General features: G+C 44.7%; 1 protein-coding gene and 1 long non-coding RNA gene across 5 annotated transcripts; one reads left to right on the top strand and one right to left on the bottom strand.

Annotated features, from left to right (window-relative positions):
* Positions 1 to 3,573: 3,573 nt before the first annotated feature.
* Positions 3,574 to 21,281, top strand: RAE1 (ribonucleic acid export 1). 4 transcript variants are annotated; one of them, NM_001015585.1, is made up of 12 exons: positions 3,596 to 3,776; positions 6,552 to 6,648; positions 7,229 to 7,333; positions 8,265 to 8,357; positions 12,348 to 12,434; positions 13,378 to 13,464; positions 13,583 to 13,654; positions 14,618 to 14,725; positions 16,821 to 16,927; positions 17,012 to 17,087; positions 17,667 to 17,861; positions 20,835 to 21,281. In NM_001015585.1, exons 2-12 carry the CDS (start codon positions 6,559 to 6,561, stop codon positions 20,919 to 20,921), a joined length of 1,107 nt encoding a protein of 368 aa, NP_001015585.1. In that variant the 5' UTR covers positions 3,596 to 3,776; positions 6,552 to 6,558; the 3' UTR covers positions 20,922 to 21,281. The 4 variants fall into 4 exon arrangements, with proteins under 4 accessions (XP_010809746.1, NP_001015585.1, XP_024856301.1 ...); XM_025000533.2 differs by lacking the exon at positions 3,596 to 3,776 and adding an exon at positions 3,825 to 4,119; XM_059892552.1 differs by lacking the exon at positions 3,596 to 3,776 and adding an exon at positions 4,139 to 4,270.
* LOC112449319 (uncharacterized) lies at positions 14,675 to 16,397 on the bottom strand. Its single transcript, XR_003037861.2, has 3 exons — positions 16,118 to 16,397; positions 15,653 to 15,752; positions 14,675 to 15,071 (listed from the first exon to the last, which is right to left on the bottom strand). It is a non-coding gene; the product is annotated as an uncharacterized lncRNA (long non-coding RNA).
* Positions 21,282 to 21,632: the final 351 nt, after the last annotated feature.

The following is a 21,632-nucleotide window of genomic DNA, read 5'->3' as shown; positions in this document are numbered from 1 at the left end:
GCGCTTCCAGTGAACACCCAGGACTGATCTCCTTTAGGATGGACTGGTTGGATCTCCTTGCAGTCCAAGGGACTCTCAAGAGTCTTCTCCAACACCACAGTTCAAAAGCATCAATTCTTCGGCACTCAGCTTTCTTCACTGTCCAACTCTCACATCCATACATGACCACTGGAAAAACCATAGCCTTGACTAGACGGACCTTTGTTGGCAAAGTAATGTCTCTGCTTTTGAATATGCTAACTAGGTTGGTCATAACTTTTCTTCCAAGGAGTAAGCATCTTTTAATTTCATGGCTGCAGTCACCATCTGCAGTGATTTTGGAGCTCAAAAAAATAAAGTCAGCCACTGTTTCCCCATCTATTTCCCATGAAGTGATGGGACCAGATGCCATGATCTTCGTGTTCTGAATGTTGAGCTTCAAGCCAACTTTTTCACTCTCCACTTTCACTTTCATCAAGAGGCTTTTTAGTTCCTCTTCACTTTCTGCCATAAGGGTGGTGTCATCTGCATATCTGAGGTTATTGATATTTCTCCCGGCAGTCTTGATTCCAGCTTGTGCTTCTTCCAGCCCAGCGTTTCTCATGATGTACTCTGCGTAGAAGTTAAATAAGCAGGGTGACAATATACAGCCTTGACATACTCCTTTTCCTATTTGGAACCAGTCTGTTGTTCCATATACCATTCTAACCATTGCTTCCTGACCTGCATATAGGTTTCTCAAGAGGCAGGTCAGGTGGTCTGGTATTCCCATCTCTTTCAGAATTTTCCAGAGTTTATTGTGACACACACAAAGGCTTTGGCATAGTCAATAAAGCAGAAATAGATGTTTTTCTGGAACTCTCTTGCTTTTTAGATGCCCCAGTTCCTTGTAAAGCTATACTTAATGTGTGCTTCATTGCAACCAAGCTATTTACAAAAACCTAAGACAACATATTAGGACTTTTAAAATAGAAGAATTAAAGATCACTTCAAATGAAAAGAAATTGATACTAAAATTACAAATATATTCAGTCTCTACTCACCTAAAAACGGAATATAAACTGTATGTGTGTGTGTGCTAAGTTGCTTCAGTCATCTCCAACTCTTTGCAACCCCGTGGACTGTAGCCTGTTAGGCTCCTCTGACCATGGGATTCTCCAGGCAAGAATAATGAAGTGGGTTGTCATGCCCTCCTCCAGGGGGTCTTCTCAACCCAGGGACCGAACCCGCAACTCTCTATGTCACATTGGCAGGCAGGTTCTTTACCATTAGCACCACCTGGGAAGCTCTATAGTCATTCATAAATATCCCCTTGTGTTAAAACTGCAGAAGGACTTACTAATGTGAATAATAGCCATGACCAAAGCTGAATTTTAATTACTTTTTTTCATAATTTCACCTTTATTTTATGGCTCAATAATCATACCGCCTGATATAGATGGTTTTGATCCCTCTTCCTGTTTCTGAGGGGAAAAGTTAGGTGACACCACAGCCTGTCTTCCATCTGTAAAGTCATATTTTGAGGGCCAGGATGCTTGCATCCCAGTTCCACTTCTACTCACTGCCTTTGTAACTGGGAGAAGTTACAATCTGGCCTTTGTTTCATTGACTGTAAAATGGGGATAACAGTAATAATAGCTATTCTGTAGTGTAACTGTTAGGGCAAGTGTGGGTTTGAATAACACCCTTGGAATGTTATTGCTATATTTGGTACACAGGCTGCTACTATTGTTCCACTGATCAGATCAGATCAGATCAGTCGCTCAGTCATGTCCGACTCTTTGCGACCCCATGTATCGCAGCACGCCAGGCCTCCCTGTCCATCACCAACTCCTGGAGTTCACTGAGACTCACATCCATCAAGTCAGTAATGCCATCCAGCCATCTCATCCTCTGTCGTCCCCTTCTCCTCCTGCCCCCAATCCCTCCCAGCATCAGAGTCTTTTCCAATGAGTCAACTCTTCGCATGAGGTGGCCAAAGTACTGGAGTTTCAGCTTTAGCATCATTCCTTCCAAAGAAATCCCACGGATAGGGTATGCAAAAGCAGCTTGTCAATTACATATTCCTAAACAGCAGAAAGTTTTTTTTAAAGTATGCTGAATAACCAGTATTATACAAGAATCTGTATATAATAGAGGCTTCTGGAAGATTCCTTGGACGTGGAGAATATAATTCAACACACATTAAACCTCAAAATATGTAAGACTGTGCTCGGTGCTATATATGTGGGCGTAAAACACAAAGTTTAAAATCTAGGAAGCTAGACAAGGCAAATACACCCATGATCGTGTGAGACAGAATATGATAAGTACTGAGAGGACTTTGAAAGATGAAAGGAGAGATGGTATGAGATGATTCATGTAGGAAAGAATGAGGAAAGGTGTCACTGAGGAGGGAGTACTTGTCAGAGATGATTCTAAGGTTTTGCTGGTTGGGAGAGTTAGGTACAGGACCTACTTAAACTGGCTCTGTCGCTTAACTGCTGTTTGATGTCTGACTAGTCACATTACCTCTCTCAGCCTCCTTTTCTTTTTCTATAAAATGGAGACAGCTACCCTATAGGGCTGCTCTGGAAATTACAGGAGATGGAGCAGCCAGATAATAAACAGCAGCCAGACAATAAACGAGCTATTAGCATTTAGACTAGAGTTCTTTAACTCTGGCTGCATTTTAGAATCACTGAGAGCTTTTAAAAAATATTAATTCCCTCTGTTCCACCCCAAACCAACTAAATCAGAATCTTCAAGAGTGAGGCCCAGGCATCAGTTATTTTTTAAACAGTTTCCCCAAGTGATTTCTAAACATACAGATTCTTGGTGCTCAACTGTGGTCCGTTTGGCGACTTCAGCTGGGAGTTTGCTAAAACTCTAGGTTCTTAGACCGACACTGGACCTTCTGAATCTTCATGCTATAACTAGGTCCCCCAGATTCCCACCCCCCTGGAAAGTCTCCCCGCTTCAGACGTCAAGGTTTTTGGTACGCAGCCCACACTGAGTAGAAAAGGAGAAGGTTCAGTGTGTGTACCACAACCCCCCCTTTTTTTCCTTTAGATATTCATAAAGGGGGAGGGGGAAGGCAGCTGATATATTCAGAATTGGCATATGTGCGCCACAACAGTCCCTTAATATTACTATGGAACCTTACACTTAACAGAAGACCTTCACTCGTGTTACTTCTCTTGAGCCTAGCTAAGAATAGTCCTGGAAGTTAGGCATCATTGTCCTCATTTTACAGCTATAAACTGAGGTCATAGAGCCCAGATGGCTCAAGATACCATACTCGTAAATAGGGAGGCCACGGTAGGGACCCAGGCAGCAAACCACCAGCTATTCGAAGGATGGGCTTGAACGTGAATTGGCGGCAATCAGAATTTTGCTACAGTAAATTCACAAGAGAAGATTCTAACTACCTTTCTCCTGCCGGGACCGCGGAATTATTAGAGCGGTCGCTCGGCAACTGCGACGGACACCAACTTTCGACCAATCCGCAAACTGCTGGCGCAAGGACTTCTAGGACCGATAGTGCTTCTGCGCATGTGCCATTGCCTTGAGGGCGGAGAAGCCTTTTCTTTCCTTCCCTGACTTCCGGACGCCAAAGGAAGTGGCTCAGGGACGCATGCGTAATGTCTCCGCGGTAATTAAGGCAATTTCCTCGGCCGGCGTGAGGGGACCCCAGTCCCTCGGGGTTAGCGTTCCTGTCACCTGGCCTTTGTCTCCTCCGCGCCCGAGCGGGGTCGCAGGCTCTCGAGCTCCTCCCGCTTCCCATCGCCGGCTTCCCTCCGCTGCGCGACTCTCAGGTAGGCCCCGTGCGGATTCCCCTTGTTCCCCGCCGCCATGGCGCTGCTGAGGCCGGGTCCCCGGGGGAGTGCGTCCCGCCGCGAGATGCTGGAGCGCGAGCCGGACCGTTGGCGAGCTTCCTGAGTGGCCCCTGGGAGGGACGTCGGAGTTGCAAGGGTGCCTTAAGATCACCGCTAGTCTGACCCCCTCGTTTTTGTGGGGAAACTGAGGCACCGAGAAAGGGCAGAGTCGATGGCAGCCCCTATCGCCTCTGCCCTTCCTGGTTACACGTCTGGTTTCTCCTCAGACGCAAGCGGCCGCCTCGGAGACCTTCCCTGACCATTCTTGGTAGTCTCTCCCAGGGTAACGTGCTTGAGCTCCTTTGTTACACTTATCGCTGTCTGCAGTTAACTCTGTTTCTGCTTTCCTCCGCCAAGTGTTTTATTATATCCGTGTGCACACACTCCGCCCAGGCAAGCATCTGTGACACGCCAGGCGCTGTGCTGCGGGCCAGGTGTGTTTTAGGGGAGCTTCCAGACAGCTCTGGGCCGTTAGGAGCTGGCAGTCTCCTGGGGAGGGGGCTGGTTGCAGACAAGTCCCGGATGGGGATCGGTGCTGTGAAGAAAAGGGGCTAGTGATGGAGGATCAGGTGTTATACCTTCGGAAAGCAAGGAAGCCTCTGAGGAGAGGAGGTGACTTTAAAAAAAAGATGCTCCAAGAGTTTCACTGAACGTCACTTACACACTGTAACCTATTTAAAGTGCACATTTTGATGAGTTTGGAAAGTTTAATACAGTCGTGTAAGCATCATCACGGTGCAGTTTAGACCATTTCCATCACCCCCAAAAGTTCACAAGAGGAGCTGCCTTTTGAAGTGGGACCTGAAAATTGGCACTGAGAAAGCTGGGGATTTGGGAACGTATCTGAGTTTCCTGGGCTTCAAGAAAAATAATGAAATGTAGACATACTAGGTCTGAGCGCATTAATAATCTCAAAAAGCGACTCCCTCCATCGGGGGAGGCCTCGTCACCCCAGGTTACAGGAACAGCTGGTAGGAATGCTTCAAACTGGGAGGCGCTTGTTGTGTTCACAGGCAGAAAGGAAAACCTCAGAGCTGGGGTGCTCAAGGAGGGAGTGAGAGACTGGGTAGACTAGAGATGAACACCTGCCTTCTGAACTTGTTGTGGGTTCCCAGTGTCCTGCACAACATACGGTCCGCAGAGGCTGATTAATGCTCCATGGTTGAGGAGAAGGAAGGAACAGAGGTTTCGGGCACTATGTGTGCAGCTTCACTTCAAGTGGATCTTAGTGTCTATTTTTGTAGATGAGAAAGTGTTAGTTGCTCAGTCGTGTCCAACTCTTTGCAACCCCGTGGACTGTAGCCCCACAGGCTCTTTTGTCCGTGAGATATTCCAGGCAAGAATACTTCAATGGGTTGCCATGCCCTCCTCCAGGGTATCTTCCTGACCTGTGGATTGAACCCTGTCTCCTGCATTGCAGGCAGATTCTTTACTGTCTGAGCCAGTGGGGCTAAATAATTTGCCCGAAATCATATATTTAGTTCCTGGGCTTGATTGCAGAACCTTTGTCATTCCTTTGCTCATACAGTTAGCTGTTGTTCCAAATTCATCTCAATCATTTGAGTCAGATGGGGTCAGCAAGTGCCACATCCTTGCAGAGAGTCACTTTTTGAGATATTAATGTACTCATAGACCTAGTATGTGTACACTTATTTTTCTTGAAGCTCAGGAAACTCAGATATCTTCCAAAATTCCTCATATTCTTTGTTGTCATGATAAGAGATGCTACTCTTGTTATCTCATGTCACTCATGCAAGGCTCCTTTGAGTAGGCAGCTGGATGTAAGAATTTACTAACCAGTTACAGAATTGAAAATATGACATCAATGTAAGTGAATCATCAGAGAGAGAATATATATACTTTCTCCTTGTAAGGAAAAAAAGAAACTTGCTTATGACCCACTGTCCACTAGATACTACATTTTCTACATAGATAATCTGATTTGATACTCAGAGCAACCCTGGAGAAGGTGTTAATATTCTCTGTATTTGCAGAATAGGGAAAATGAGGCTTGGTCAGATTAGGATCCCAGTTCTGGGAAGTGGCAGAGGCATGGTTCTAACCTAGGTGGGCCTACTAGACTATGGCACCCCTAAAAAACTCAAAGTGGGGAATTCTTGCGGGCAAATGTCCAGCACAATGCCAAACCAGATAAAGGTCGATTACTCTAAAACTCCTGTGATTGCTGCCAAGATTGGTTGCTTTTCTTAGTAACTTCATCCAGAAATAGTGACCTAAACCAGAGTGCAGAAATTTGTACGAGGAAAGTGAGCTGTCACTAAGTGGGAACCTGGAAGAACACAGCCTTCTGCTGGTTTCCTATTGCATTCCTGCTGCTCAGCACTGTGTCTCAAACTGTGTAAAAATGAATTTATTTTCTAGCTGGTGACTAAAAAATACTCTGCTGTAATGTATCAATATTGGTTAATTAATTGTGATGAATGGAAGAAGGGAACTGGATGTGGGATATATGGGAACTCTCCTGTCTTTGTAATTTTCCATTAAAAACTTCTAAAAATAGAAAGCTTATTGTTAAAAGGCACTCTGCTTATTGCATATTTAAATCTCCTCAGAAGAGAGAAGCCTGACATCAAGTCATTTATTTATTTACTCTCTATATCCCTTCTATAACTTAACTGTATCTTTTTATTGCCTCTTAGGGATGTTTATTACTTAAGAGAGGACTTGTCCTTTACTTTTTCCATTATTTTTTAGGGCCAAAATGAGTCTGTTTGGAACAACCTCGGGTTTTGGATCTGGTGGGACCAGCATGTTTGGCAGCACAACCACAGATAATCACAACCCTATGAAGGTACCACATACAGCTTCACAGGGTTTTTAGAAACAGCACAGGCCAGAGAATCCCACATACGTGATAGCAAGAGAATCCCAGTTGGTGTGGGAGCCTCCTTTGAGGTGAACACGCTGAAATTTTGTTCAGCCTGCTTTCTCAAATACTGGAGCAGAGGAACTGTGTGTCCCCTGGACTGGTGTCCTATTTCCCCTAACATTCCTAGTCACCAAAATCACACGAGGTGCTTGTTAAGATTGCAGGTGCCCAGGGTCCAGCCCACAACTGTGGAATGAGAGTTTCTCTGGGAGAGGGAGGCAGGTGATGACGATGGTTGAGCACTGCGGGGCAGGAATGACCTGGGGCCGTTGTTGGGAAACGTGGCTGCAGGCCTGGCTTTGAGATGCTGCCTGGGTCCAACAGTGCCAGTACCTTCACTGGCTGGGTTACAGTCCGCCTTTTTATCCAAGTGAGTGAGGTCTGATTAACTTAGTTCTTGGGAACAGGGACGCTTGACCTTGATGTGTTGGTGAGAAAGGAAGCAATTTTGAATTAAATCGTGATGATGTATACATTTTAACATGGACTTTTTCCACCCCAGGATATTGAAGTAACATCCTCTCCTGATGATAGCATTGGTTGTCTATCATTTAGCCCCCCAACCTTGCCGGGAAACTTTCTTATTGCAGGATCGTGGGCTAATGATGTAAGTGCTTCTTAAATGCATGTTCTCTCTGTCATGTATCTCTCTGTATGAGCAGGGCTGGGTTTTTTGTTTGTTTTTGCTCCAAGTGAATAAAGCAAACTTACGGCTTATTCATTACCTTTTTTTAAAGAAATGAGTTTAAGAGTCTGAACCATTCTGAATGGCAGGCATTGATCACTTCTTGTGCCATTTTTTAAGAAAGCAAAATCATATGCATCATTCAAAAATTTATACTCTAGTTCAGTATCTTGAAGTATATTCCCTAATCATGTGTCATATTCATGGAAAATAAATGTTGTCCCTGATGCTCTGTGTGAATTTCCCTTCTAGGCATCCTGAAAATGTTCTTTAGGCTATGTTAAAGTTTTTCACCTTTAGCTATATTAACACTCCTGCATCAACACTATACTTACCAAACAAAAATTGTAGTATTCAAAAAGAAAGGTAAAAATTCTGGTAGAAAAAAAGGCAAAGGATGTTTAGAAGCACTTCACAAAAGAAGTGCAGGTGGCTTGTTGGAGCAAACTTGAACCAATTAACCATACTCATAATCAGATAGATGCATAGTGGTTTGCTGCTGACTTAAGTGAGGGACTTAGGCCAGTTATCTTCTGTAAGCTTCATATCCTGAAATAAGATGGAGATGACAGTAAGTACACAGAGGTTTAGCTGTTGTAGAGATGAATTCAGATAACACATACAAAGTACATCATGGGAAATCCTCAAGTCCCAGAAAGGGAGTATCTGAGACACAGGATACAGCTACCACTGGTTCAGATTTCAGCTTCTCCTTGCTGGTGCCAAGTATTATTCATTTTATTACGCCAGTTTGATAGGGGAAAGTGTCGTGTAAATTTGTGTTTATCTGATTATGGCTGGGAGCATAGGGGTTATCATTAATTGTTGTGTCTGCATTGTTTTATTACTGTAGGTTCGATGCTGGGAAGTTCAAGATAGCGGACAGACTATTCCAAAAGCCCAGCAGATGCACACGGGACCTGTCCTAGATGTCTGCTGGAGTGATGTAAGTTTCATTATGTTTTTATGTGACCTGAAATACAAATAGCATGTATGCATGCACATTTTCAGAGAAGGCAATGGCACCCCACTCCAGTACTCTTGCCTGGAAAATACCATGGATGGAGGAGCCTGGTAGGCTGCAGTCCATGGGATCGCTAAGAGTGGGACACGACTGACTTCACTTTCACTTTTCGCTTTCATGCATTGGAGAAGGAAATGGCAACCCACTCCAGTATTCTTGCCTGAAGAATCCGAGGGATGGGGGAGCCTGGTGGGCTGCCATCTATGGGGTCACACAGAGTCGGACACGACTGAAGTGACTTAGAAGCAGCAGCAGCATGCACATTTTAGAAATGCTGTTTCTGAATTTAAACATAGTCATTGATTGATATTCATAATATAGTCAGTTAACTTTTGTTATATTAGCTTTAGTTAGTCTCTCTGAAAGCTTCTTGCTTAAAAATTCCATGAATTTATTGACCTGTCTCCTTGAGCAAAGTGTTAGCTGCTCAATCATGTCTGACTCTTTGTGCACCCTGCACTCCCCATAGATTGTAGCCTGTCAGGCTCCTCTGTCCATGGAATTCTCCAGGCAAGAATACTGGAGCAGGTTGCCGTTTTTTGAGCAAGGGGTTAGACAATTAAAGCTTTTCCTATGTCTCTTGATGTGCCAGGAGCCTATGTTGTTTTAAAATTAGAAATTTACAGTCCCAGGAAGTAAGTCCTATGGGGAAAATTAATCCTTTACCATTATTAGACTTTTGAAATATTTCCTTTCTTTGAAATTCTTTTTCCTCCCAAATACTGAACGTTAGCATTATAAGTTAATGTGTTTGAGTTTATTCAATTCTGAGCTCTCTTTTTTTTTTGTTGGAGGGGAGAAGGTGGGTGATTGGGGAGTTTAATGAAGGTATACCATTTACAAAGAAGCCAACAGGGATGGTGAAGCCACGCTCAGCAGGAGCCTTGGCTGTGAAGGGCCCAGCCTCCCTCCCCTCCTTCTCCTGCTGGCAGCTGAAAACAAAAGCGCCTGACTCAGAGTCGGCAGATGTGCTGAGGAAGCTAAGTCTCAAGGTCCCTCCCTGGGCTCATAGAATTTTTTTTATTAGATGTAGTTTGCAGGCAGTAAAATTGAACCTTGTAAGTGTATGATTCTGTGAGTTTTGAGAAATGCATAGAGTTGTGATCAAAATATAGAAGAGATCCATCAGCCCAAAGATTTCCTCTTGCCCTTTGTAATCAGATCCCCCTCAGCCGCTCTCCCTGGAGACCACTGGTGTGTTTTCGGTCCCTGTGTTTCTGCCTTTACTAGAATGCCATCACCAGAATCCTCTTGAGTCTGGCTGCCTTCAGCTCAGTGCACTCGTGGCCCATCCAGCTTGTATCTGGCAGCAGTTAGTCCTCCTTGTTGCTGAGTAGTGGTGCGTTGTATGGGTGTTCACCGTCTGTTCACCGTCCACAAGCTGAAGGACATGTGGGTTGTTTTCCATTTTTGATTGTAGTGAATAAATGCTGCTATAAACATTTTGTATACTGGATTTTCCGTGAATATAAATTTTCTTTCCTCTTGAGTTTATATCTAATAGTGGGCTTGCCGAGTCATATGAAAAATTTATGTTAATTTTATGAGAAACACCAGACTACTCACACCATGCATTTATATGATTGTATTTAGCTTACACATAGCGTTTATATAATTTATATAAATTATAAATTTATAATTTATAAATATTCTGTTTATGAATATTTTGAGTTGCTCCCATTTTAATCATCTCTGAAAGTCTTCTCTAAGGCATTTTCTGTCATCTCTAAATGTATTGCTGATTCGTCTGATTAGGTTATTATGAGATTAATAATAGTTTTAAATTACACATAGAAAAGCAGCCATTTGAGTAGATTTTAAATACCACTGATTTATTTTACCTGTCTTTCTTTACTGATGAGAGAACAGATCAGAATTGTAAGTGTCTTATCAAGTATGGTAAGAAATAGAATTACCTGACACCAGAACTCTGTTGCTCAAGTGTTAGTGAGTCACCTTGTACAGAAATGTACACCGCCCATTTCCTTTCTCTGTCTCCATTAGAGCCGTGCGCCGTCAAGTGGAGGAGAAATATAGACATTAAGAGTTCCAATTCAGGGAGCTAAGTTCTTAGAGAGGCAGGATGCACTGTCCTGGGTGGACAGAACCCAGAAGGCAACTATGAAGTTTGGGAAGGGTGCACTGAAATCTTCACAGATGAGGCAAGAAAAAGCAAACCATTTGCTTATAGCTTTAGAGCTCTGTCATCCATTCCAAGTGTGGATTCAAATTTCAGCTCTATCTTCACTTTTTGGCTTTGCCAAGTTACGTAATCTCTCTGAGTCTGTTATCCAGTCACTCAAAGACTAGCATGGCGCCTTTGGGGAGTGGTTAAGAGACTTGCTTGAGGGAACAGAGAGAAAGGCTGAGCCCAGACCTGGACCTTCTGGCTCCAGAGCCCATGCACTGACAGCCTCTCTCACAGGGGCTTATAGGAAATAGGAGCTGGTTTCTGGAAGAGGAAGGCATGTATGGAAAGGCACAGAAGAGCCAGAGTTACCCTCGAGGTGTAAAAGCCCAGCTTGGTGAGGGTGATTCTCCAAGCAGTCCAAGGACGTGGCTTGCTGCGTGGACATAGCAGGTGGAGCTTAGAGGAGCTGATTTGGGAGCATTTAGGGATCTCATTCTTCTGCCTCAGCCTTTTGATAGACTGGGTCTGTCTTGGTGTGTCCACTGGGGCCTGGCATCCTGCCGCTGGTAGGGTCAGCATTTCATGAGATTGAGGGGCCAGTGTTTCACTCAGCCTCAGGACAGCCCGCATTAGCATCTTTCCAAGGATTTGTGGACTTACCCTTAGAGCCTCATTAATAGAGAAGAAGATTTTCTCTCTTCTTTCAGATGGAGAGCTTCAAATAAGTTTTTGCTAGGGAAGGATAATGGTAAATCTTTGAGCTGTGGAACCAGAAATGAAGTGGGAGGGGTCTGCAGATTATGGCCCATGGGCCCAATTTGGCCCATTGCTAACTTTTGTAAATAAAGTTTTCTTGAAACACAACCACACTCATTCATTTGACAGTGTGTATGGCTGCGTTCTAGCTACAACAGCAGAATTAGGAGTTGCAACAGAGACCACTTGACCTGCAAAGCTGAAATATTTACTATATCACCCTTTAGGAAAAAGAATTGTTGATGATTGGTCTAGATTTTCAGCTTGGTACTTACTGTTTTTAAATTGTCTTGTACTTCATAATTGACTGACGTACTTTATGAATTCTATATGTGAATATTTTAAAACCATAACACGGTGATTGCCAATTTTTTAAGCTGTTCTGTAGTTTATATTGGACCAGTGATCATTGTAAATTAGTGTAGTTTTATTGCATGCACTTCAGAATGCTATTAGATGTTGAACTGAACACAAGTAATAATGATTGAACATGTGTGGTATAGAGCAGAAATTGCGGGGAGAAAGATACAGTATATGTGGCAAAATGTTTAAATTGGGAACCTAGATGATGGGTTTGTGAGTATTCATTGTACTATTCTTGTACCTGTTGTGGAGGCTTGAAATTGATGAAAAGAAGAAAAAAAAAATGTAAGTGGTTCCTGGTAGGTAATACACATTGATACAGGATGTAAAAGGCTATTCCTAGAGATTGCCAGTGACCATGACTGCCTCTCAACAGTGAGCTGGGGTCGGGGAGGGACTCGGTTTTCATTACATAACTCTAAATGCTGTTTAAATTTTTTATTAACCTGTTTACACATTCTCTCTTAGAAAAAAATTGATGATTGGAAAGCGCTGGAAATGTGTTTTGTATATGACATTGTAGTTTGCAATACACAAGCCCCCAAATAATTGGAAAAATAAAACTTGCAAAATAAAACCTTCCTCAGTATGTTCAATCTAATATCTAAATGTACATATAGAATTTTTATTAGAATGTCGGAATTTTTTCTACTTTATTTTAGGATGGGAGCAAAGTATTTACAGCCTCATGTGATAAAACTGCTAAAATGTGGGACCTCAATAGTAACCAGGCGATACAGATTGCACAGGTAATAAATAATAAAATTTATCCTCTGCAGAGATGCTGGGCAAGGCAGGGTTGTAATGATTCTTATTCTTTGTTACAGGAAAGGTGCAGTTCAACTATACCAAATCAATTAGACTTAAATATACCAGAAACCTCTTAAGCACAAAATAACACCAGTTTTATGAGCAGTCTCGTTTTTACTGGTGTTTCACAAGTTCCATCAAGGGTCTTCTGCATTTGTGTGGTTGAAGGTTGCATCATAAGGAGCTAGTGATGTTCAGATCTATAAAAGGCAGTGTTAAAACTGATGCTCAGCATTCCAGCACCCATGTGTGGCTTGCCTTGTCCCAGGCTTCATTTGGTCACTTGTTCATTAGACAAATATGTATCAATTGCCAGTGATACCGCAGGCACTGTCCTTGGAGTAGAAACACAGCAGTGAGTGAGAGGCGCCCTTCCTATTTCAGGAGCTTTTACAGCCTGCTTGAGGATGGCAGGCAGGTTCTTGTGTGAAGACTGCTAAGAAAAGTAGAAACCATGAAGAGGAGAGAGCCTAGAACCAGAGGGTCAGGCCTGGTGGGAAAGAGCCTCTTGACACTGAGACATTTTCAGGAAGGTGTCACATACCCTGAGACGGCAGTACTGTGTGCTAGAGCACTTCTTCCATCTCTAATGTTTGTCTTCTCAGTGACACAGCTGTGGTGGAGTTCTCCCTGTGAGTTGTTTCTGAGTACCTCCCCCTTCACTCTCATACTAGTTAATTATGGTTCAAATCAAATTAAATTTTGTTGGTATGGAATGTTACACGGAATGTTTTGGTCATGGGGAAGGACGAAACTATCCTTTGGTTTTTGTTGAGTATGACCTCAATATTTAAGATTCCTTCTCTTTGAACTTCCAGAGCCAAAGCTGTGTGGCATGTTATATTACATTTACCTTGATCTGTCTTGGTTTTGTCTTGAAAGCACGATGCTCCTGTCAAAACAGTACATTGGATCAAAGCACCAAACTACAGCTGTGTGATGACTGGGAGCTGGGATAAGACCTTGAAGGTATGCTGTATAGTCAAGGGGCTTCCTGGCCTGACCAAGGTGGACATTATTCTTACACTATCTGGATGTTAGTTCTGAATGGTTGGTCACTTGTTCTTTTTTTTTTTTTGTCTTTCAGTTTTGGGATACACGATCATCAAATCCTATGATGGTGTTACAGCTCCCTGAAAGGTGTTACTGTGCTGACGTGGTACGGAATTTCTTCTTTTTTATGATATCTTAAATTAGAGGACAATGTAAAAGCCCTTCAGACTTTAATTATAGATGTGGGATGTAATTTGGATTGCCTCAGTTGTCGTAAACCTAGATTTTTGTACTGCATATGTTCCAGAACTACAGAAAACTGGATGTCACACTTTTTTAGTCACTTGTTGTGTGAACATATTCAGTCACAGGCCATGCCGGCACCGGTATGATGCGTACAGTACAAAAACTGGCAATAACTTTGTGATGTGGGACTAGATCCTTTGGTGTCTGTCTCAGTGGGATAGAAGCTGAGGAACTTTCTCTATTGGTGTAGCAATAAGTCTTAAGAGTGTACTAACTGCCCCGTAATTCCACTTTCAGGAGTTTATCATGAGAAAAGTAGAGATGCAAATGTTCTTTGTTCTGTATAATGGAGTGAAACATTGGAAATGACCCATTGGGCCAACTAGATAGACACAGTCATTTGATTTGAGGGAATGTTACTTAGATGGCCACCACTAGTGTTCTCGGGAAAATGTGTGGAGTGGTGCTCACTGAACACGCTTTAGTAAAGGATGTGAATTATATAGAAACATACGTATACACACGTGTATTAAAAAAACACTCAAAAAGACAAGAGAAAACATACCATAATGCTGACAACTGTTATCATTTGAAGGGCGTGGTAGAACAATGATTTTCATTTCTTCTCTATTCTTCAGTAAATGTTCTAAATAAATGTTTCATAATATTTCATAGTTTTGAAAACTGAGTCTTTTAAAAAGGTACGTGCTACTTTCCAATATGATTTATCTAGATTACCTTGAAACATGTAAATACCATTGGATTGTTAAATTTTAAAAAAGTTTATTTATTTTTGCAACTTTGAAAAAATTGATAGAATACTTTGGTATACAAAAGAGCACACCCCACTTTAAGTAGGTCTCTGCTTTCCTGTTTTTCCTAGATATATCCTATGGCTGTGGTGGCAACTGCAGAGAGGGGCCTGATTGTGTATCAGTTAGAGAATCAGCCTTCTGAATTCAGGAGGATAGAGTCTCCACTGAAGCATCAGGTGAGTCACGAATCAGATCAGGAAGCTTGTATTTAGCATCTATCTTAGGGAGTAAGTGCCTGCATGTGGAAATTGTTATACTGTCGGATATTAAAAGGAGGTGAATTTAAGGATATAAACACAGTATTAGTGGGTAAATACCGTCCTTGGCAGACATCCCCTGGGTAGCAGAATGCTGCTGAATGGGTACACACCACAGTGAATTGGTTCCATCATGAGTCCATAGCTTCTGCCTTCAGCTCGGTCTCCACCTGCCTGCCACACGTTCTTAGATCTTCTTCACTCTCTTCCTATCCATCACTCCTTTGGTCTTTGTCTCTGCAGATCTGATCTGCAGCCTCTAGTCCTAGAACACAGAAACTGATAATTGGAAGCTTCCTCATCTTACTCCTGCTGAACATAGAACTCTGGCTATACCTGCCTCTTCCCTGCCTTTCCCACCCCCCGTTGAGGGGTGGGCCACACTCTCCAGTGGCCAGTTTTGTTTGGGCTCTGTGCCGACCCACCTCTCAGGAGCCTCAGGCTATCAGCCACCCACCTCCCTCCTGTATCTCGTCTTACCCCCTCTCACCCCCGCAACTTTTGTTCATTGGCATAAGACAGACTCAAGTCTAATCCTGGGAAACAAACCTCTTCTGACCCCCACATCCTCAGCCAGCTAGGTACCTTTTCCTCTTGTAAGTCAAGTGTCTTAAATGAGCTTTCTTGGTTCCCCTACCTCCTACTCATTTCTCACCCACTCCTTTGAGACTTCTGCCCCTGTTTCTCCACCAAAACTGTTTCTGGCATGGCCATTGATGGCTTCCTAGTCAGTAACTCCAGTGGATACTTGTCACCCTCATCTTAACACAACCGTGGCACTCACCGATATTCTTACTATATATTCTTAAGACTTTGTGCTTGGGCTCTATAATGCCAGTCTCTTACCTCCTGCCTCTGCTTGCTGCTTTGTCTTCTTTGCTGTATCTTGAGGTTCCCCAGGCGTCTGCCCTGGGTCACTGCCTTCTGAACCTCAGCACGGTCCCATCTGCTGTTTATGACTGTTGGTTAGGCGTGTGTGGTGGGCTGGAGTCTTGGATCCCTAGCTACCTACCCTCTGTGCTCCTGACAAGGGCACTCGCAGTCTGACGGCTCCTATGCGTGTCCGCCTGTCCTCCTGCCCCCGCCAACGTATCTCAGCCCAGAAGCATCCCATACCAGGCCCAGGGCCTCCCCACTGCCCCCAGCCTGCTCCTACCCATATGCTCTGCATCTCACTAGGTGGGGCCTCCACCTTTTCTGGCTAGGCCAGAAATCAGGGGTTGTCCTTTACTCACTGCCCTTCCTTTTCTCCTCCCCCATCTCATTAACCACCACCCTCACTTGCACCCTGTGTATGGTTTCGAATCTGACCATTTCTCTCCTTCCAACTCGAACGCAGCTCTTGTTGAATGACAACAGGAGTGTGGACCCGTGCATCTCTGCCTCTGGAGACTGGGCCATGGGCTGTTTGTTTGGGATCTTCTGTGGGGTCCAGGAGACCCTCCTTTGGGCCCTTAGGCTCAGTGTTGGATCAAGTGCAGTGTCTAGCTTTTGCATAGCTTATTCATGGTTTAGAAAGTTCTGGCCACATCCACTGTATGCTTGACCCTTGTTCCCACATCCTCCCCCAGCCAACACTACTTCCCTTTTCCAGTTGGGGACGCAGAGACCCTGGGACACTGGGTGACTTCATAGAGGGCACTCGCTTAGTCAGTGGTATGCTGCAGATCAAAGTGATGTGTCCTCCCAACCCACCAGGGGGTCAGTGCCAGAATAGGAGCTGGTGGGGCTGAGGGGTGCGTGCCCTGCTGCAGTGACAGCGAGGCCTGCAGGGTGGCAGAGGAGCAGCAGCACCTGGACGGAAGCATGTGGTCTGCGGTTTATTCATAAAATCATGTGGCTAAATAAAAAAATAATGCCTACTGGAGGAATGGAAAAGTCTTCATCGTGTTTGAGAAATATGTTTCTGGTTCTTTCAAAACCCAAAAATGGAGTAAAAGTTGTTTACTTTCACGTTATTTATGGAATGTTACACTTCACATGATGATGGTATACTTTTTCTCCCCAACTATAGCATCGATGTGTGGCTATTTTTAAAGACAAACAGAACAAGCCGACAGGTTTTGCCCTGGGAAGCATCGAGGGGAGAGTTGCTATCCACTACATCAACCCCCCAAATCCGTAAGTGAGGCCTGGCCAGCTTGCAGGTGTTCGTGTGAGACATTTTGTTTTGAAGGAAAGCTAAGTTGGGCCTTTGCTTTTCAGTGCCAAGGATAACTTCACCTTTAAATGTCATCGATCTAACGGGACCAACACTTCTGCTCCTCAGGACATCTATGCGGTGCGTCTTTAGAAATGTTAATCCTGAGAATGTGTCTAGAAACTAGACTTGGCGGTGGATAGCTGAGTCATAATGGGATCAGAAAAGATCACTGTCATTGTGTGTGTTCATGTGCAGGGATAAATGGCTTACGTGGGAGGTTTCGGTTTTCTGTTTTTATGAACATGTTGACTCTCTTCATTCTCTCTGTTTCTGAAATGCAAGCTTAGGAGTTTTGGGGAGCAACTTCCACCTGTATGAGTGCTGGTAGACAGTTGGTACGCTTAGCTAAAACTGAGAAATTGCTATTTGCTGAAAAAGAAAAAGGCATTTTCCTGAGGTTGGCCCCTTGGTGCCACTAGCTTACATACATATTAACTTCTGCTGACTTGTGTTTTTAACAAGAGACAAGATTCAGTCCTGGGCTGTCAGTTGGTTCAGGAAGCGGGGCTGGTTTCTGATGTGATCAGCAGGCCATCAGCTCTAATGAAATTATGGTTGTTCATTTTATGTTCTCATTGAACCAGGAAGTCTGCATTGTCAAAAACCGGCTTTCTCCTCCCTTCTCTGCTCCTCATTGTATGTATCCGTCCTTCATAGGTTAATGGAATTGCGTTCCATCCTGTCCATGGCACCCTTGCCACTGTGGGATCTGATGGTAGATTCAGCTTTTGGGACAAGGATGCCAGAACAAAACTAAAGACTTCGGAACAGTTAGATCAGCCGATATCGGCCTGCTGCTTCAATCACAATGGAAACATATTTGCGTATGCTTCCAGCTACGACTGGTCAAAGGTGAGAGTCCTCAGGCCTGCACTGGCGCCGTCCGGCAGCAGAGCCAGGCTCTGGTGTACGAAGGCCTGAGCTTGGTCGTGAGGCCTCTCCAGCCATGCTGTGTGGCTTGCACGTGGCCTGTCACATCACCTCACCGCAGCAGGAAGCAGCAGGGCCTCCCTCTCGGCCTTTCCCTGAGAACATGCCCACGTGAGCTGCTTGGTCAGCGTAAACCCGGCAGCCGACACTCGGGGGCATCTGAGTCATTCAGGGATGTCGGGGGTTGTTGGGTGAGAGTGACGAGGGCTCGGCAAGGTGCCCAGCCTTCACCAGAGGCATAGGCTTTTTGTTTGTTCGCTGTTTGGGGAGGGAAGTTACAGACTGATGGGGTCCTGGTTGTGTTTGAGTCATCCCAGTGCCATAGTAAAAGAACTGACCCTCACACTCAGGTTTCAGCCACAGTCTCGCCTCCACACGTGTCTGTCTTCACTCATCCTGCCCCCCCTCCCCTCCCATCCCCAAAACACTTAACTCCATTCTTCTCTGCCTCTTGTTATTCCATCTTCTCTTCCTATCCCCTGTCTCCTTCTGCGGTCTGTAAGCACGCACTTCAGCTGTTCTGAAACAAGCGTTAAGAATCCCAGTGTCCCCTTCCTGGTAAACTCGCCCAGAGGGGTAACCGCCTGCCCTCTTGTTCCCCACCTCTGTCTCCTCCTCAGTTTCCTGGAGCTGTAGCTGGGATCTCGCTGCCTTTGTCCTGTCCGGTCCAGAAGCTGCTTATTGTCTGTGTTGGGCACTGTGGGCCACCCCTTCCTCTTCCGTTCACAAAGCCTTCTCCCTGGTCTCTGACATTTCTGTTGTCTGTTGTATTCCTGCTCTGGACTGCTCACCATCTCTGGTGGCTTCTGCTCTTCTTCCCAACTCTTGCATGCAGGCCTTTTTCTGTGGTTCTCCGTCAGGTTCCTCAAGGTGCATCTGCATTCATGAAGCACCTCCCTCATAAGCTAGTGGCTCTTGTGTCTAACCTGCCTCCTGACCTTGCACCCCAGTTCTCCCTGTGTCCCCATCCCAATGGGGTGTCTGCACCTGGGTACCCCCTGAGCACCTTAACCTAGGACATAAAAACCGGGTGGATTTTCCGACCCGTCTCCTTTCATCCTCCAGGCTTGCTGCTTCTCCTGTGTTCCTCTTTACTTAAACACCACCTGGCCAGTGGGGCAGAAGTCTTGGAATCGCCTTGGATTCTGTCTCTTTCTCTCAGAAGAGCTGGGCCCGTGCAGTACATCTTGCCCACTCAGCACACTGTTGACCTGTACTGCCGGCTCTGGCCTTGGGGAGGCTCAGCCTCTCGGAGCCTTTGCTTCTGTGAGCCATGCAGCTGCCCCTCCCCCGTCCCACCCCTTTTTTAAGCAACTTCACTGGGTTGTAATGGAAATGCAGTAAATTGCACATAACATATGTAAGAAGTATACTTTGATCAGTTTCAGTATCTTTATATACCCAGGAAACCATCACCACAGTCAAGATTAACAAACAGTTATCTCCCAAAAGGTTGTGTATTATTGTAATGCTTTCTTTCACACACACATTGATTTCCTTTCTGTTGTTACGGATAAATTTGTGTTTTCTAGAATACTATACAGATGGAGTCATACACTAGGTACGCTTTTTTGCTGTTGAGTATGTCACTAGTTTGTTCCTTTTTACGACTGAGTAGTATCCCGTGGTCTGGGATCACTGTTTATCCGTTCACCTGTGGAAGCCATACCCTCGGTTTTACAAAGAGTATGCTGTTTTCGATTCTGCCTGTCTGGGGTCGGGGCCAGCTTCTGACCTGAGGCCCCAGTGTCCCCGTGGGCCTGTGATGGAACTCCTCTTCTTCACCTGCTCGACCTGCAGCCACATCAAAAGTCCATGTTTTACTCACATGACACTCAGGGTTCTGTTTTCAAGCCTTGGAAAAATAGTTGTAGATTGAAAGAAGTGTACAAACAAAGCTTGTTGATTTGAATGCTGCTCAGAATCCCTTAATCTGAACAGTTAATGTCAATTTACAGTGAAATACTTAATTATAATCTTTTAATTTTAAAAAAAGTTGTTTTAGGAGTTTTCCATTGTTCTTAGTTGAAGGACAGTTATCTGTGGTATGGAGTCATGATGACGTGATTAATATTAGGTTGCTGCTTTAGCATAACCAATAAGAAAAGCTATATTTTGTATATTATGAGAATGATTGGTCATTGGTTGAGCAGAATTTCTAGAACCATCTCGGCATAACTGTCAAGGAATGAGAATAAAGTGTGCCATTGCAGAGCAGGTGGCAGGGTACACCCAGAGGCCCTGCCCACCTCTGTGTTCCAGGCCTTTTGGTTACCGTGGGTTTCCACTCCTCTGTCTTGTCCCCACTCTGCTCTCTTCCTGTCACTGTCATTGTCACTTACAGCCTTTGTGGCTGCCATTCCTTTCTCCCCTCGTCGTTCACAACCTGGCCTGAACTGGGTGTTTCCAGCTCCCCCAGTGTCATGTAGCCCCCTCCCTCCCCGGCAGATACACCAACACCTGTACTTCACCTCCCTTGGCGTCTGGGACGGCACGTCTGCTCCCTCTGACGTCACAGACCAGGCGTCTCCTATACTGAGAAGCCTGCAGCTCATCTTCCACCAGCCTCCCCTTTCCAGGCTGTGCTGTCTGGGGAGTTGTCTCAGCAGTAAAGCAGTGGGTGGAAGGTTGACAGGAGTCTCAGTGCTGAAGAGGCAAATATGTAAAAGATCATCCTTCCAAGGGGACATTGCAAGTCCCACATCCTTAACCTTTTCTCTGGGGACTGAAGTTTTTGTTTAAGATTTGACTTTTATTGCTCTCCATTTACCTCTTTCACTCCTAACAGATTATGCTTCACACACAGGGCATGGGACTTGGCATGTTAAAAGTGCCCACAAAATGCTAACCTGATTTTTCATCAGTTTTTAAGATACTGTTTTTTTTCCCCTTTAGGGACATGAATTTTATAATCCCCAAAAGAAAAATTACATTTTCCTGCGTAATGCAGCTGAAGAGCTAAAACCAAGGAATAAGAAGTAGTGGCTGGAGACCTGTGGGTTGTCCGGAGTTTTCTCTCCATTCTGCCTCTGTACGAATTTGGATCCCAGCTTTCAGTAGGTTGTCAGCCCTGGATGTGGATTTCAACCTCTGGAGAAAACGATGTCATTCTTCAGCAGGCAGGAGCCCGGCGGTTGCAGTGACTGTCCGTCTCCATTCCACTGCCGGCTACAGGTTTCGTCTGTACCTCCAAGGAGATTCAAATCATTATAGACGTCCCTAGATTCACGTGGGCGCCTGCCAGGTATTTGCAGTGCTTCATCCAGTGTATGTATCAGAGAACATTGGGAAACATTTGGCGAGCCTGTACTGTATTTTGTAATAAACATTTTGAAGATTGTCTCCTAAGCTCCCTTTGTCCGACTCTCCCCTCACCCACCTGTGAGCTCTGAAGTGGTTGTCCTGCTCAGCGTCCTCGTTGGGTTTTGGTTTGTGATTGCAGATGTCCTTTCGGAAATGAGACATCTTGTCCCCCAGGAGAGACAGTCCTGAGCTGGGGTTGTCTCTGCCTGGTGGCATGTCCAGCAGCAGCCTCTCCAAGCATTGCTGGACAGAGTTTGGATGTGCTTTTCTTTTGCTTCCCTCATTCCCATCTTTGACATTCTAGTGCTTTTCACCTCTGCTGGGTGTCCTGGTGACTGGAACATGGTTCTTCCTGTTTTGAAGGACAGCCCTTTGTGGGCGAAGCCCAAG

The sequence above is a fragment of the Bos taurus genome, chromosome 13 (genome assembly GCF_002263795.3).
Source record: "Bos taurus isolate L1 Dominette 01449 registration number 42190680 breed Hereford chromosome 13, ARS-UCD2.0, whole genome shotgun sequence".
Classification (NCBI taxonomy): domain Eukaryota; kingdom Metazoa; phylum Chordata; class Mammalia; order Artiodactyla; family Bovidae; genus Bos; species Bos taurus.
The sequence above is the reverse complement of the archived record's forward strand: the minus strand, read 5'-3'. Positions and strand labels throughout refer to the sequence as shown.

Bases quoted from the DNA above. Each gene is read 5' to 3' on its own strand.
- RAE1 (NM_001015585.1), top strand. From the start codon at position 6,559: ATGAGTCTGTTTGGAACAACCTCGGGTTTTGGATCTGGTGGGACCAGC. The intron at 14,726-16,820 runs GTGAGTCACGAA...CCCCAACTATAG, and splicing joins AGTCTCCACTGAAGCATCAG to CATCGATGTGTGGCTATTTT. The intron at 17,862-20,834 runs GTGAGAGTCCTC...TTTCCCCTTTAG, and splicing joins CCAGCTACGACTGGTCAAAG to GGACATGAATTTTATAATCC.